Below are 13,084 nucleotides of genomic sequence, written 5' to 3' on the forward strand. Positions count from 1 at the left end.
TTATTGAGATCTTAAACCTCTAAGGTCTGAACCAATTGGTATGTATATGCTAATTATAATAATAATAATGATTCATATAAATTAAATTACGTGTGGAGCAGAGATACTTATCCCTGTATATTCAACAGACATTCCTATTGGCTGTTGCCCAAAAGAAGAGCATCCCTGTATATTCAACAGGCATTCCTATAGGCTGTTGCCTAAAAGAAAAGCATTTTAAGATCACGCTAAAATACTCTTTATAAAAGGTAACAAAAATAAAAAACCCTATACATGTAAAATAAAAATATTTAGACCATAGTAGTCTTAAATTATATCTCTTTATTGATAGTAGGAAAAATCCACACATTCGGTACTACAAACAATCGATATAGAGAACTATAACGTTTGAAACAAAGAGAAATTTCTCATTCAGACCAATTAAGGTACGAAGCATTTTTCCACACAATATGTTCATATTATATTCAAAACCTCCTCCTCATCTACTTTTTCTCCTCATTCGATATTACACAATGAAAAGTTATATATATTTTTTTTTTTTTTTTTTTTTTATGTCACCACTTCATTATTTTATACATTATTTTTTAAAGTACAAACTAATAAATGTAACCTCCAAAAGGTATTCAAGAAAACTTCCATCTGTTCTCTTTTCTGATTCTCTTCTTCCTTTATAGACCATGTATCAAAATGAAGTTGTACATAATGTCTTGTAAATGTCTTTCCAGTCTATATATGCTTACAAAATATATTCTACTCTTGGTAGACGTTTGTAAAGCACCCCTGATGAAGTCTCCTAGTGAGACGAAACGCGTCGGGCTATTACTCTCATCCATTGTCTAAAAAAGAAAATCCTCTGACAAGAATTTACTGCTACTGTTTTTTATAAAAATGTATTTTTAATAAATGCTTTATATATTTGCAAAATTTGTTGATTCATGGATGATTTAAACTAAGGAAAGACAAAAAGATATTGGGCGCTGTTTAACACTATTGTGGTGATATATATATATATATATATATATATATATATATATATATATATCTCACGGCTGTACAGCATAACCTATAAAGAATTTAGCCTTCAGACTGAATAACGACTTTGCTACTTCTTTATTCTTCAGACAGTAAATAAAAGGATTAAGCATAGGCACCAACACAACATACACCAGAGCGAAGATCTTGTCCAGTTTGGGGAAATAACTGGATGTAGGTTTCATATGCAAACAGATAATAGTTCCATAATAAATGATCACACAGGTTAGATGGGAGGAGCAGGTGGAAAATGCTTTATGTTTCCCTTCTGCAGATTTTATCTTCAGAATGTTGGAGATAATATATATGTATGAAACTAATACAAGCAGAAATGAAGAAAATGCCAGTAGTACCCCTTCTATATAGTTTAACATTTCCACCATGGATATATCACTACAGGCAATCATCAGCAATGGGGATACATCACAAAAGAAATGGTCAATAGGACGCCCTGACCAAAAGGACATATTAGATATAAGGACAGCGTGTCCAACTGGGTCCAAAAAAGCCACAACCCAAGAAGCAATTGAGAGGCCGACACAGTTTCTTATACTCATTAGAACAATGTAATTAAGAGGATGACAGATTGCCACATAGCGGTCATATGCCATGGCTGCAAGCAGGAGAAGCTCAGTAATAACCAGGGACACAAAGATATACATCTGGGTTATACATCCTGCCCATGAAATAATATTATGTTTTGTGAAGAGCATATTAAATAGAATAGGCAGAATGTTTGATGAGGAAGCGATGTCAATGATGGACAGGTTGAATAAGAAGATGTACATGGGAATGTGCAGATGGGAATCAGCAGAAAAAACTAAAATGATGGTGACATTTCCTAATAATATCATGGAATAGGCAAATATAAGTAATACACCAACTGGGATCTGTAACTCCGGGTCATCAGACAGGCCCAGCAGTGTGAATTCTGTCACATTATTGTTACAATCTGTGTTCATTTTTAACCCTGTGGGGGAAAAAAAAACGTTTCATTACACATTACACATATAGGTGAAACTCGAAAAATTTGAATACTGTGCAAAAGTTCATTTATTTCAGTAATTCAACTTAAAAGGTGAAACTAATATATTATATAGACTCATTACATGCAAAGTGAGATATTTCAAGCCTTAATTTAAGTTATAATTTTGATGATTATGGCTGAAAGTTTCTGAAATCCCCAAATCCAAAATCTCAGAATGTTAGAATACTACATGAAATCAATAGAAAATATAATTTAAATACAGAAACGTCAGCCTTCTGAAAAGTATAATCATGCATATGTGTGCAATACCTGGTTTGGGTCCTTTTTGCATGAATTACTGCCATAACCACTTGAGTGGAATGCCTGGAAATTTTCCGGGCTCAGCTGTGCTGCTGCAGTGGGCTGTCCCGGAAAATTTCTCGGCATACCAATATGCAATAGGTGCACATCAGTGGTGCCTCCAGCTGTGCACCACTGGCGCACCACCTCTCGGCATCCGTCCCCCCCCCCCACACACACCCCACATCACCTCCGCTCCTGCGCTCGTATGCCGAAAGTCCCCTGCACCCTCTCCAGACGCCAACCACCATTCACAGCATTGACAAAGGCAGCAGGCTTTGGGATGCTCGGGGGGACTCAGGAGCTCTCAGGAGTTCAGACACGAGTCCTCCTGAGCCGCCGTACTCAGGTACTTTATTTTACAAGTTAAAACATTAAGGGCCAGATGCATCAAGCTTCATAAAGTGATAAATTGGCGAGTGATAAACAGCCAGCCAATCAGCTCCTACCTGTCATATTTCAAACCCAAAATTGAAGGGAAAAGGGGAAGGGGAGGCAGACCAGTGCACAGGTTTGGGTGGAAAAAGAAATCACGGTACTTGTTTCCTAGCACGGCCACAACGATATAGATCGGGGCCATCTTTAGCATCGCGTCGCATCGGGGTAATTTCGGTAAGGTAACGATGGTCCCGACCCTTGAGATACTCCCGATGGACTTTTTCGGTCGGCCATCACATCGGCATATCGTTAATCGCGTCGGGGACCTGTAAATGTGTACACGCGATGGACCCGATGTCCCCGATGGTTACGTTTTTAGCTGAAGATTGGCTCAATCGCGTCGGTCGCGTCGCATGTTACTTTTAATGCACCCGATGGACGCGATGTAAATCAGGCCCATTTACCCTATGTTTTTCCGCTTCATAGGCCCATCTGTAATAGGCCCAATTAACCCTTTTAGTCCTGCCTCCTATAAATTCTTCCTAGTAACATATGTTTTACTGTGTGTTTCTATGTAAACATTAAATCTGCCCTCTGTAATCTGCACAGTTATACTGTGTGTTTCTATGTAAACATTAAATCTGCCCTCTGTAATCTGCACAGTTACAGCATATCACCTCATCACTGTCAATATTTACTCTGAAAATCCGGCCCCTTCCAAATCCGGCCCCTTCTGCTAGCTTTTCCCCAAGCTCCTTGTGGGTTTTGTCTTGGTTGGAGTGAGACGTGTATTCCGTTGCTGGTGATATTTTGGCTGATAGATCCTTTGCTGGTGATATCTTCCTGATTGATCCTGTGCTTTGAATACTATTTGCTGCTGATCCTGAGTCTTGTGCTGTGGATTGCTGCTGATCCTGAATCCTGTGCTGTGCATTGCTGTGCTTATCCTGAGCCCTGCTGATCCTGAGTCCTGTGCTGTGGATTGCTGTGCTGTGGATTGCTGTGCTGTGGATTCCGTGTCCTCTGATATGGCTGAGGTGAATTTCTTCTCGCTGCCTGCAAGTGAGGAGGAGGCAGTGGCGTTTCTGCAGCGCCATCATCTGCTGCCAGCGGAGGCTATATGTGGGAATGGCCATCCCATGCGGCTGAATCTTAAGGAGACCATGTGGCGCTGCAATGTGAGGGACTGCCGCTTGAAGAGGAGTCTCCGAGCGGCGATGTTCTTCCCTGGCTGCCGCTTGCCGTTCCTGACGCTGGTCTGGTTTATCTTCTCCTGGGTCGAGGAAATGACCAGTGTGGAGTATTGTGACAAGCACCTGGGCATGTCCAAGAAAACGGCTGTACTGTACAACAAGTACATGCGGGAGGCCTGCCTGCTTGACCTCATGGCGCAGCCGCAGCGCCGGATTGGAGGTCCCGACAAGATTGTTGAATCGACGAGACTCTCTTTGTGAAGAGGCAGGCGAATGTGGGCCGGGTGTTACCCCAGCAATGGGTGTTTGGCGGTATTTGCCGGGAAACCGGACAGTGCTTTGCCACTAAAGTGGCTACTCGGGACGCCAACACCCTCATGGGGGCTATTTTACAGTTTGTGGAGCCTGGGTCTACTGTTTATACAGACTGTTGGAGGGCCTATAGTACGGACCAGCTCCGAGTGGCAGGATATGACCATACCCGGGTCAATCACAGATATAACTTCGTGGACCCTACAACAGGGGTTTCACACTCAGAATATCGAATGCATGTGGGGGGCGTGCAAATGGAGGAATAAACGCCACCGGGGCACCGCCAGGCACATGTTGCAAAGTTATCTTGAAGAATTCATGTGGCGGAAAAGCCTCGCACGTGATGACCCTTTTGCACGCATGTTACATGCACTAACTTTATTGCCCAAAGACTGAACTCTGAACACTTCCCCCCTAATGTTCAAAATTGCCCCATTATTGTTTATTTTGCAAAGAAATGCCTGTATTCTTGCCTTTTTCATTTTTTTGTAAAATTTAAAAACTGCTTTAAAAAACTTGTCTTTCCTGTTTTAGCTGAATGATTTTGGAAGGATGAATGGATTGTAGTCACACACCGCCACTATCCACGCCATTCTTGAAGCGTGGCGAGGGGCGGTGTTATGTGTCCTCCGACCTTTTCCTACACCCACTATCCATGTCGGCGTGGAGTTGAGAATAGAAAGTGTGGCGAGCGGACGTGGATTACTTGCAAAATAATCTGCGTCCCCTCGCCGTGCTTTGGTGGGTTGCTGTGATCAGCACACTAAATATTATCAACTTCATGCTGACATGCATGGTCGACATGTCGACATGGTACACATGTCGACATGTGGAAAAGTACGTCGCGTCGGACGCAATGTACTGTAAGCTTTACAGTGCAATGCGTCCGACCGACGCGATATTTCATTGTATAAGCACTATACAGTGCTTATCATGTCAGTCGCGTCGGGCCCTGCGTACAAGGGCTGCGACCGACGCGATGTTTCATTTTACAAGTACTCCTGCCGCACTTATCAGGTAAATCGCGTCGGTCGCGTCTTACTGTCCGGTGTACAGTTTAACGCGAGCGTCGTGACGTACATGATAAGTGACGTACATGATAAGTGCTGCAGAGTACTTCTACAATGAAAATCGACGCAATTTTGCTGCCGGGCAAAGGCGCCAAAAGGACCCCGGGGAAGGACAACAGCAGCCATTTTAAAGATAATTAATCTTCTGGCTGCAGCACCTGAATCTGGCTCCCTGCCCCTGCTCAAATAAGTAAGTGGAATTTAAGGATTACTCTGCATAGGTGGGGTCTGGGGTTTGGGAAGGGCATATACAGGGTTGTGGGGGGGGGGGGCGCTTTGGGGGGCAATGATATGTACATATGGCTAGTTTTTATTATGTGCAGGGGCCCTGTTATGCAGGGTGGGGTACAAGTATTAATGTTCAGGGGGGGGGGGTACATGGGGGAGTGGTGAGATCAAGTAAATATGTGGGGATTGTGATTATGTACAGAAGTGATGATATGCAGGGTGGGGTACAGGTCCTAATGTTCATGGATCATGTTTATGTGCAGGGGTACTGGTCATGTATAGGGCCAGAGAGTGATCATGTGAAGGGGGTGATGATGTGCAGGATTCAGGGTGATGTGAATAATGCACATGTGTGTAAAAAGTGTTTATATGCAGAGGGGATCATGTGCATGGAAATTATGTACTGTGTGGTGTAATACATGCAGAATAGCCTGTCATTTGTGATAGTAATGCAGGGTGACTAGACTGTGATCTTGCTACAGATATATAGGTATAGCTGTTTGAGGTGTCATGTGGTTGTTATTGCAATGGTGCAGCAGGCAGCATGATGTGTCCTGTTAATATTAATGTGCAAGTTGGTGTCTTTTTTTGTTTTATAGAAACTGTTGGAGTATACTTTATGTTACTTGAGTCCTATTACTGCGCCCATGGCATCTGAACCCGAAGCGTGGCGAGCGCAGTGGTACGCGTCCTACGACCTTTTCATACCCCCACTATCCACGTCAGCGTGAAGTTGAGAATAGAAAGTGTGGCGAGCGCAGCGAGCCACCGAGCCCGAAGCGTGGCGAGCGCAGCGAGCCCCGCGAGGGGACGCGGAGACCTTCACAGGTCTCTGCGTCTCCTCGCGGGCTTCACAGGTATCCGCTGCGCTCGCCACGCTTCGGGCTCGGTGGCTCGCTGCGCTCGCCACACTTTCTATTCTCAACTCCACGCCGACGTGGATAGTGGGGATATGAAAAGGTCGTAGGAAGCATCATTTGTGATAGTAATGCAGGGTGACTAGACTGTGATGTTATCTTGGTACAGATATATAGGTATAGCTGTTTGAGGTGTGATGTGGTTGTTATTGCAATGGTGCAGCAGGCAGCATGATGTGTCCTGTTAATATTAATGTGCAAGTTGGTGTCTTTTTTTTTTTTAGAAACTGTTGGAGTAGACTTTATGTTACCTGTGTCCTATTACTGCGCCGATGGCATCGGAACCGGAAGCGCGGCGGTATGCGTCCTACGACCTTTTCATACCCCCACTATCCACGTCGGCGTGGAGTTGAGAATAGAAAGTGTGGCGAGCGTAGCGAGCCACCGAGCCCGAAGCGTGGCGAGCGTAGCGAGCCCCGCGAGGGGACGCGGAGACCTTCACAGGTATCCGTGTCTCCTCGCGGGCTTCACAGGTATCCGCGTCCGCTCGCCACGCTTCGGGCTCGGTGGCTCGCTGCGCTCGCCACACTTTCTATTCTCAACTCCACGCCGACGTGGATAGGTTAGGAAAAGTGGTACGGGTTGTTAGTGGTACGGGTAAAGTGTTGAGAAAAGTGGTACAGGTTAAAAAACTGGGAAAAGTGGTACAGGTTGGTTAGGAAAAGTGGTACGGGGATGTTAGAAAAAGTGGTACGGGCAAAGTGGAAGGATAACTGTTACGGGAGTTGGTTAGGAAAAGTTGTACGGGAAAGTTTTGGAAAAATTGGTACGGGAGTAGGGTAGGAAAAGTGGTACGGCCAAAGTATTGGCTAAATTGGTACGGCTTGTTTAAGAAAAATGGTAGGGGGGTATTTCATTGTAAGCACCCATGTCACATTATGAAATAGGTGCTTGTTCAATGAAGACATTGCGTCGGTCGCATCGGGTACACTGTACGTGATGGTATTCAATGCCCCCGACATTTGCCGAAAGATCAATAGTCGCGTTGGTCACGTCGGGGGGATTGAATATGCTTATACAGTGCACCCGATGTTACCTATGGCTTTCAATGCCACCGATTTTATCACAGACTTCAATTATCGTGTCGGTAGCGTCGTGGTAATTGAACCATAGTACACTTTGCCTGCGATTGATTAATTCAAGAGCATCGCGTCCGTTGGGGTTGATCGCGGCCCTTATAGTGCACTAAATAAGAGCCGCGACCGATCCCGATTGTGGCCGTGCTAGGAAACAAGTACCGAAATCACAGTAAGAAGTAAATCCACAGTAAATATATTATGCGAGAGAGAGCATGCACTCTCTGTACATTACATGCACACTGCTCGAGCTCCAGTCCCCGCTCAGCTACACCCCCTTCCATTCCCCAGACACTACCCTCCTTCATCTGTCGAGCTTATTTTGTTCTCCTCCAGCCGGGTTAACTCTCTAGGTGCCGCTCATCCCCAATCCACTGTACAATCAGAAATATGTGGGGGACAGCAGCACACCTACCCCAGCACTAAACTCTTCATCCTCCCTCCTGGACACTGTCCAAAACTCAGGAAACACCCATTTAGGTTTTGTCCCAACATTCCACCCTGCACTGGAGTTAATCTAATCAGGGGGAGCTAGTAACATACCCCTACTAATCTGCAATAGTAAGGGAATCCCCTCTGGTGTACACAAGCCCGCTCACCCACCATACCCACAAGGCCCACCAGAAGCAACCTGGTGGCAGCCAGTCTAAGGTGTTGAAAGCACTATAATATGCATTAATTTCTCTGTGACTTGGTGGTATATAAAGCTGGGCAGCAGCCGCTTGTCACTAAGGGGACCTTAGAGCCATTCTCTCTCTGCATCTCTCTAATATCCCATAAAGGAAGGGTCTTCGCCCACAATACCCACAAAGCCCACTATTAATCTAGTGGTAGCTGACAACTGGACCGGGGGTTCCTGCAGAACGGGAAAGGGGACTTCCCCATCTCTACCAGATCCCCCTCCGTTGTCATTGGTATACAAAGTCGGTTTGGGATCACCCACTCTTATCCAATTTGGGAGATTCAGGTTCTAAACCCAAGCCTGTCAACCTACTCTATCTCTCTCCCACTCTACCTCTCTCCCCCCTTACACAGCTTTCTCCCTCTCATCTTTTTTCCCCCTCTCTCTCTCGCTTTCTTTCTCTACGGGAGTGAGAGAAACATACTGTGTTACCTACCATTTGATACTCCAGAAACTCTGTGGGTGTAAATATCTGGCAGAAAAAAAAGGGGGGAGGGTGATAGCAGCACTGAATTGACTGAAGTAAAAAGGAAATTGGATGATCTTTATAAAGAATAATTTACTTTGAAATAAAACAATCATAAAAACATGTACATATATGAATTAAAAATTGGTTAGCAAGTATAACACAATTCATGGTGGCCCAATTCCACACTATAGCAGCAGTAGGAGAGTCCGTTCCTATTTGGCCCAGATAGAGGAAGGAAATATAGTTACCGCTCCACACACTGATGATTGAATGTCCTGATATCCACGTGGTCGGCCCAATTTGGCACAAATAACTGAAGTCCACTGGAGTAGGTCTGGGACAGTGGGGTCAGTAACCTCAGGTACCTGGGTGTTGTGGTCTGTGGTCATGAGCGGAGTTGTTCCAGATGTTATTGTCACATCCAATTCATCATCCAATTTCCTTTCTACTTCAGTCAATTCAGCGCTGCTATCACCCTCCCACTTTTTTTTCTTCTGTTTTACATATACAGGTCCAACTAACCTGTTTTTTTAGCAGCTGCTGGGAAGCCACTCCTACCAAGCGCCCCCCCCCCCCCGGATCCCTCCCCTAATTTGGGGCGGGCTCACCATTCCCTTCTGTAAATATCTGGCACCCTGCTCATATACATATATGCATTTGTGCAAATAAAATAGAGGCTGACAAACCTAAAAAATTAATTGCTGCACTGCTAAGTAACTTTCTTGATTGACGTATTTCTCAACGTCTGTTAGAATTGTGTACTGAAAAATATCAGCATAACTTATGCATATTCTCAAAAACGCCATACTGTTAGAAATTGTGTAAAAACTATACCCTAATATTTTCACCTATACCATATTGACATCAGGATTGTCATTGTAGACGATCCTCTTTGCAGATAAAGATATTGATATCAGAATTGTGGCAAGCTCTTGTATACAATCCTCTTTGCAGAAGATATTAAGTTTCCTTTCTCTAAAGGTATAAATCATAAAAGGAAGTTGCAACAAAATAATACACTGTATATAGAAAAACTGGTACTCTTTACTTAGAACGGCGCCCACAATTTTGATCGTGGGCATCGTTAATTAAAAAATCGCATGCACTAAAAAATCGGGTGCGATGCGACCGACGCGATGCCCGCGATTTCCCATAGGGAACAATGTTAAATGTCTCAATTGACCCGATTTTCCTGTTCAATGCCTCAATTGACCCGATTTTTCCATAGGAAACAATGTTAAATGGCCCACAGAGGCCAAATAGGCACCCTGAAGTGTGAAATGGCCCCCACAATTGTTATCGCCACCCCACAATCATTGTGAACCCGAAGCGTGTCGAGCGCAGCGAGCCCGCGAGGGGCGGCGGTACGCGTCCTACGACCTTTTCATACCCCCACTATCCACGTCGGCGTGGAGTTGAAAATAGAAGGTGTGGCGAACACGCCACGCTTCGGGTTCACGTTGATCGTGGGGTGGCGTTAACAATTGGGGTGGCCGATTCACACTTTAGGGTGCCTATTTGGCCTCTGTGGCCCAATTAACATTGTTTCCTATGGAAAAATCGGGTCAATTGAGGCATTGAACAGGAAAATCGGGTCAATTGAGACATTTAACATTGTTCCCTATGGGAAATCGCGGGCATCGCGTCGGTCGCATCGCAACCGATTTTTTAGTGCATGCAATGCCCGCGATGGCCGCGATGGGCGCCCTTCTAGGTAAAGAATACCGAAAACTGTAGTAAGCATCTGTGATACGGCTCTATAGTTATACTGTTTTCACAAGCCTCATCTCCCCTCTAGAGTTGAGAGATAATTGTGTTGGCACATTCATTGTAGACTTGTGAGTATATCCCAGTAGCACAGGGACATACGCCTCGACTATACCCCCAGATAAGCCTTTAAAGGGGAACCGTATATAACAGTGGCAGCAATCTGCACATCATTGTAACTCCTTGCAAATTACAGAGGACATTGTGCATTGTATAGCACAGGTATACAAGTGTGATATTTGTCTGTGGATATTCCCACAAAATACAAGACATAGGCAGTGCTTAATAATTAAGTAAATTGTGACGGGATTGCCTGACAATATCACATTTATTTAACAGTATTAATACAATAGAAACAATAAAAGCATACATAAAAAATAAATGAGAAATTAATGTTGTACCCCTCACTGGAAGTTTTATGCTGAGTTTTTAAGTCCTCTAAAAGTTTACCCAAAGGCAATATTCTTTTTGCCATAAAGTCTCACCACTTGGACACTTGGGAGTATTCCGGGCTTGGGTCCGTTGTCCTCACTAGTTGTGCTATGTAGTGAATATTTTTAGTTGGTGCCGCTGGAGGAATAACAAGGGCCTTGTGGAGCTTCCCAGTTGGATGTTGTCCTTATTGATGGTGTATAGAAGGTGGAAATGCCGTTTTGCCGATCAGGATGGGTGTAAAATTGCGAGGGAGACAGCAGGGAAACGTGTCGGTGGGCATCACTGCACCCTCAATCTTGGCAAAGCGGGTTCCTGACACTTGTTCTATATGTCACTGACTATAGATGATATTACAGGTTGTGTGTCCCATACAGATGGAGCGAGCTCCATCTTTGCAGGGGCAGGCGATAGATTCCCCAGCGGCTGGCTTCCGCCAGGGGCGCATGCGCACGAGACGCTTGCGCGCCCCTTTGCAAACGGAGCCTGCTGCTGATCCCTGCCACCTCCCCCGCTGGTCCCCCTCGCTTCGACCCCCCCCCTGAACTGGGCAGCATCTTTCTGAAGCGGAGACGGGCAGGGAGACGCTGCCCAGCCGCCGTGATACTGGGACGCACTTGTGTGTGAGACGCACGAGCGTCCCAGTCTCTATCGCCGACGCTCGCCAGTGCAAGGGATCTGGCGAGCGACATCCAAGGATGATGCCCGCTCCATCTGTATATGAAAATGTGATAAGCAAAATACTCTGACAATCCCACATCATACTAATAGCTCAATGTATACAAGATTTGTTGGTACTTATGTAGTATCTGGGCTGCCGATTTCTAAATCGGGTACATCGCATCGCATCGCATGCGACCATCGGATGCGATGCGATGCGATGCGATGACCCGATTTTTCCATAGGAATCAATGTTAAAATGGACTGAGTCCATTTTAACATGGAATTCAATGGGAAAAAGGGGTCCTTTTCATACCCCTACTATCCAAGTGGGCATGGAGTTGGATATAAACCTGTGGCGAGCGTAGCGAGCCACCGAGCCCGAAGCGTGGCGAGCGTAGCGAGCCCCGCGAGGGGACACAGAATACCGTCCCCTCGCGGGGCTCGCTTCGCTCGCCACGCTTCGGGCTCGGTGGCTCGCTGCGCTCGCCACAGGTTTATATCCAACTCCATGCCCACTTGGATAGTAGGGGTATGAAAAGGACCCCTTTTTCCCATTGAATTCCATGTTAAAATGGACTCAGTCCATTTTAACATTGATTCCTATGGAAAAATCGGGTCATCGCATCCGATGGTCGCATGCGATGCGATGCGATGCGATGCGATATCGCATCGCATCGCATCTGATTGTATGCCTTAACTTAAGGCATACAATCAAAAAATCGGCAGCCCAGATACTACATAAGTACCGATTTGTTTAATGCATGGGATTATAAAATATGGTAAAAATATAACTTCTGACTATGGGGGGTGATTCTGGTTGTTTTGCAAAGGCAAACTTCTTCATTAATGGACAAAACCATGTGCACTGCAGGTGGGCCTGATGTAACATGTGCAGAGAACGTAAGATTTCGGTGGGGAGTGTTGAAACTGAAATCTAAACTGCAGTGCAAGAATAAAGCAGCCAGTATTTACTCAAAAAAAAGGGGAAAAAGGGGAATGGAGTTACTTCTGCACCAGTTTTATTAGTTATCGTGATGGTTCCCCAATTATAATTGCTATGTTGTAATTACAGTCAAAGCAAAATAGGGGGTGCTGCCAAAGACAATAGATTAGGACTAGAGAAGAAAAAAGAAAAGATTGTCTTTTTAGCAGGCGCACTAAAGAGAGTAAAGTTTTTATTAAAATATACCTTTTATTAATATTCAAATAAAACCGTTACGTGAAATATATACCACTTAAACAATAAACATTTAACAATATGTTTTAAAAGATGCACATGCTGAGTATGTGTTCTTTTATTGTGGGTAGTATTATATAATCCTATACGTGTAGGCTAAGAGCGTCGGTTTAGTTCAAACACCAATGTCAATTCTGTGTATATTAATATGTAAGTCGACTGTGGGCACAAGACATAGATTTCAAGAGACTTTTTTTAACCGTTGTATGATTAGTCGTCTGTGTTCAATGCTATGGGATATCAATCACTACCCAATATAATAATAGGGAGGATGTTGCTGTATATTATTATGCCATTTTAT

General features: G+C 44.6%; 1 protein-coding gene across 1 annotated transcript; it reads right to left on the bottom strand.

The window, feature by feature from the left end:
• Positions 1-1,043: 1,043 nt before the first annotated feature.
• On the bottom strand, positions 1,044-1,994 carry LOC146009746 (olfactory receptor 5AR1-like). The gene has a single exon (XM_083150208.1). The coding sequence runs from the start codon at positions 1,992-1,994 to the stop codon at positions 1,044-1,046; it is 951 nt and encodes a 316-aa protein (XP_083006334.1).
• Positions 1,995-13,084: the final 11,090 nt, after the last annotated feature.

Source organism: Crinia signifera, chromosome 6 (genome assembly GCF_055691185.1).
Source record: "Crinia signifera chromosome 6, ASM5569118v1, whole genome shotgun sequence".
Lineage (NCBI taxonomy): Eukaryota > Metazoa > Chordata > Amphibia > Anura > Myobatrachidae > Crinia > Crinia signifera.

What these genes read in the sequence shown, in the direction of transcription:
- LOC146009746 (XM_083150208.1), bottom strand. Translation starts at nt 1,994, where the DNA reads ATGAACACAGATTGTAACAATAATGTGACAGAATTCACACTGCTGGGC.